The 2,719-nt window shown below is 51.3% G+C and overlaps 1 protein-coding gene across 1 annotated transcript in view; it reads left to right on the top strand.

The window, feature by feature from the left end:
- Positions 1 to 1,906, top strand: part of LOC102818008 (sodium/nucleoside cotransporter 1-like) — a 53,026-nt gene extending 51,120 nt beyond the window's left edge. The window contains exons 7-10 of the mRNA XM_006878002.1: positions 458 to 539; positions 1,297 to 1,395; positions 1,483 to 1,594; positions 1,834 to 1,906. Coding sequence (XP_006878064.1) covers positions 458 to 539; positions 1,297 to 1,395; positions 1,483 to 1,594; positions 1,834 to 1,906 — 366 coding nt within the window. The remainder of the gene's footprint in view (positions 1 to 457; positions 540 to 1,296; positions 1,396 to 1,482; positions 1,595 to 1,833) is intronic.
- Positions 1,907 to 2,719: the final 813 nt, after the last annotated feature.

Here is a 2,719-nt window from a genome sequence, read left to right as displayed (position 1 = left end):
ACTTTACAGAGGAAAAAACAAAAACTTAAAGCAGCTGTTGACTTGCTCAAGCTGATACTAGGCAGGGACAAGCCTGGAGCCAAGTTGGTCAAGCTTTCTCCTTCAAATGCCATCCACTCTGCCCTCTCAGCAATAGACAGAAGCTCCAAGACTTAGGAGAACTGGGAGCAAAGGGCCATTCACAAGCACCCTCCAGGCTCAAAGCTTAGTTTGGCCAAGATGAGGACAGAGCAAGCTGGTAATTAACACAAGGAGTTAAAGGACTGATGGCATTTCTGAGGGGGTGTAGAGTGAGCCAACATAGAGGTGAGTATGCTGGACCTGAAAGGGGTCAGCATAGACGGCTTCCGAGGTCAAGGACAAATGGAAGAGGGAAATTGAGGCTCAGGGACCTGGCTGATGTGGTAATATTTCCACACTAGCTGAGGAAGCCACTCTTACTTATCTGTATTTTCAGGTCCGAGCAGAAATCATCACGACGTTTGCACTCTGTGGATTTGCCAACTTCCGCAACGTTGGAATCATTTTGGGAGGCCTGAGTGAGTCCTAGATGGGAGTCTCCCCAGCCCCCTGGAGGTCAGGGACCTGGACTTCAGTCCTGGCTCTGAAATAACTTGCTGGGGTCTTCTAACTTCAGTTGTCCCTTATGTGTAAGGAAGAGGCTGAGCACTATGACCCTGGAGGCTTTTCCCATTCTAGAATTCCAGGAATTCTCTGCTGCTGAGGGTAGCCCAAGAGGTTAGCATCTGAGTCTGACTCAGAGGCCTGGGGAGGGATGGGGAGGGTGGTACTGGTTTGGCCCCTTGAGACGTTGGCCTGTCAAGTCCCACATCCACAGTGAACAGACAAGTAGGCCTGACAGACCCTGGGAAGGAAGGAAGGAAGGCTTGCACAATGCCCCATGTCTTCACAAATAGCATTTCCAGTCCTTGCCAGCGCTTTATGTGGTGGGATGATCTTCCCATTTTACAGAGAAGGAAACTGAGTCTTGGAAAGGTGAAGGGATGTCCCCAGCCACTCAGATAGTAAAGTAGCTGAACATGAATTTAACCTCAGGTCTGCCTGACTTCCAACTCATGTTGTTTCTCCCACATCTGCCACCTACACTATGTGAGGAGGACTAGGCATCTGAGCCAGACTAAGAAGGGCTCCTGAACTCAGTAACCCAGAGGGAAAATTGAGGACAACACCCAGGAGAGGAAAGGGGCTAGGGGCCAGAGGACACAGCCAGATTCCTAGAGAGTAGGTCGAGAGGCACATGGCATCCCTGGCCCTGAGCTCTCCTGTTGCCTGCAGTCTCCATGGTCCCTGAGCGGAAGGGTGATTTCTCCCAGATCAAGTTCCAGGCCCTCTTCACCGGAGCCTGTGTGTCCCTGGTGAATGCCTGTGTGGCAGGTGAGTGCAGGCCTAGTTCCGGGTCCTGATGTCCCTGGAAGTGGGTGGAAGGATAGGCCCTAAACTCCATTTGCTATGTCTTCACAGGGATTCTCTACGTACCCAGGGGGGCTGAGGTGGACTGTGTGTCCCTTCTGAACACCACTCTCAGTAGCACTAGCTTCGAAGTGTACCAGTGCTGCCGTGACCTCTTCCAGAGGTGAGGGCCAGGGCCATGGGGGGCCACCCATTGGGACAGGTGCAGAAGGCCTGTGTGCCTGGATGATGACTTTGGCACCAGGGCAAAGGAAGAAACTGATTATACTCTGCTGCCACCAGGGAGGAGGAAGTGAAGGCTTGTGAACCAAACTTGGGGAGGAAGGGATGGACCAGAAACAGGGCGCAACCTTCCAGGGTTGCATAGTGTGTTCCTCCTGGCAGCCTGTGCTTTCTTTTCAGCACCAGCTCCAATTCCAGTGCCGAGGCTCTGAGGAACTGCTGCCAATTTTACAACCATGCAATCTGTGCGTAGTAGGGGAAGAGCAGCTGTCCCCAGCTTCCCAGAGTCACAAGTCTCAGACCCACCTCAGACACAGACGGGGAGATGGAGTGAATGACTGGAGAGTGAGTGGATTTACAAGGAACTCCTCCCCAACTCCTGGACATTCTGCTCCCCCATTTTCTACCTCCCCAAATGTGAATTCTCAGGGTCACCTCCACCTCCACCTCTCAGTGTGGGGCCCTATCCCGAACCTCTTCTTCCCTTCACCCCCGACCTTTCGGCCACTTTCTCCACATCATCTGACCTCCCTCCCTGGACTCCAGGGTCTCTGATTTACCCCGATGGGTTGTTCCTCCTGGAGAATCCTCCCTCGACTCTCAGAGCCTCTCTCACTGACTCCCTCACAACACTTTCCATACCGGTGTCCTGTGGAACATTTCCGCCATGTTCAGACAGTTCCACAATCAAATAAGTTTGGAAAGTGCAGAGTTAAGTAAAGGTAGGCAGCTTTCTTTACTGTGAATTTGCCCAAGCTTGATGTGAATATGATAGAAGGTGTTATCTAAATGTGCTTGGCCTTAAGAACTTTTTTTTATGAAAGCATCTCTTATTTGAGACTTCCATGGAATACAATTTGTGCGATATTGGTAAGTGTTCAAACTGCTTTCTTTCACATAACTGTAACACCAGCAGATGTTTATACAGCACTATGGGGTCCTGGTGTGGCGCTGTGGGTTAATGCACTAGACTGCAAAGCCATTTGAACTGCAAGGTAGGTGGTTCAAGCTCACCAGCTGCTCCTCGGAAAACCTATACAGGGTCGCTATGGGTCAGAACCGACTC

This window comes from Chrysochloris asiatica, unplaced genomic scaffold (genome assembly GCF_000296735.1).
Source record: "Chrysochloris asiatica unplaced genomic scaffold, ChrAsi1.0 scaffold00856, whole genome shotgun sequence".
Lineage (NCBI taxonomy): Eukaryota > Metazoa > Chordata > Mammalia > Afrosoricida > Chrysochloridae > Chrysochloris > Chrysochloris asiatica.
The sequence above is the reverse complement of the archived record's forward strand: the minus strand, read 5'-3'. Positions and strand labels throughout refer to the sequence as shown.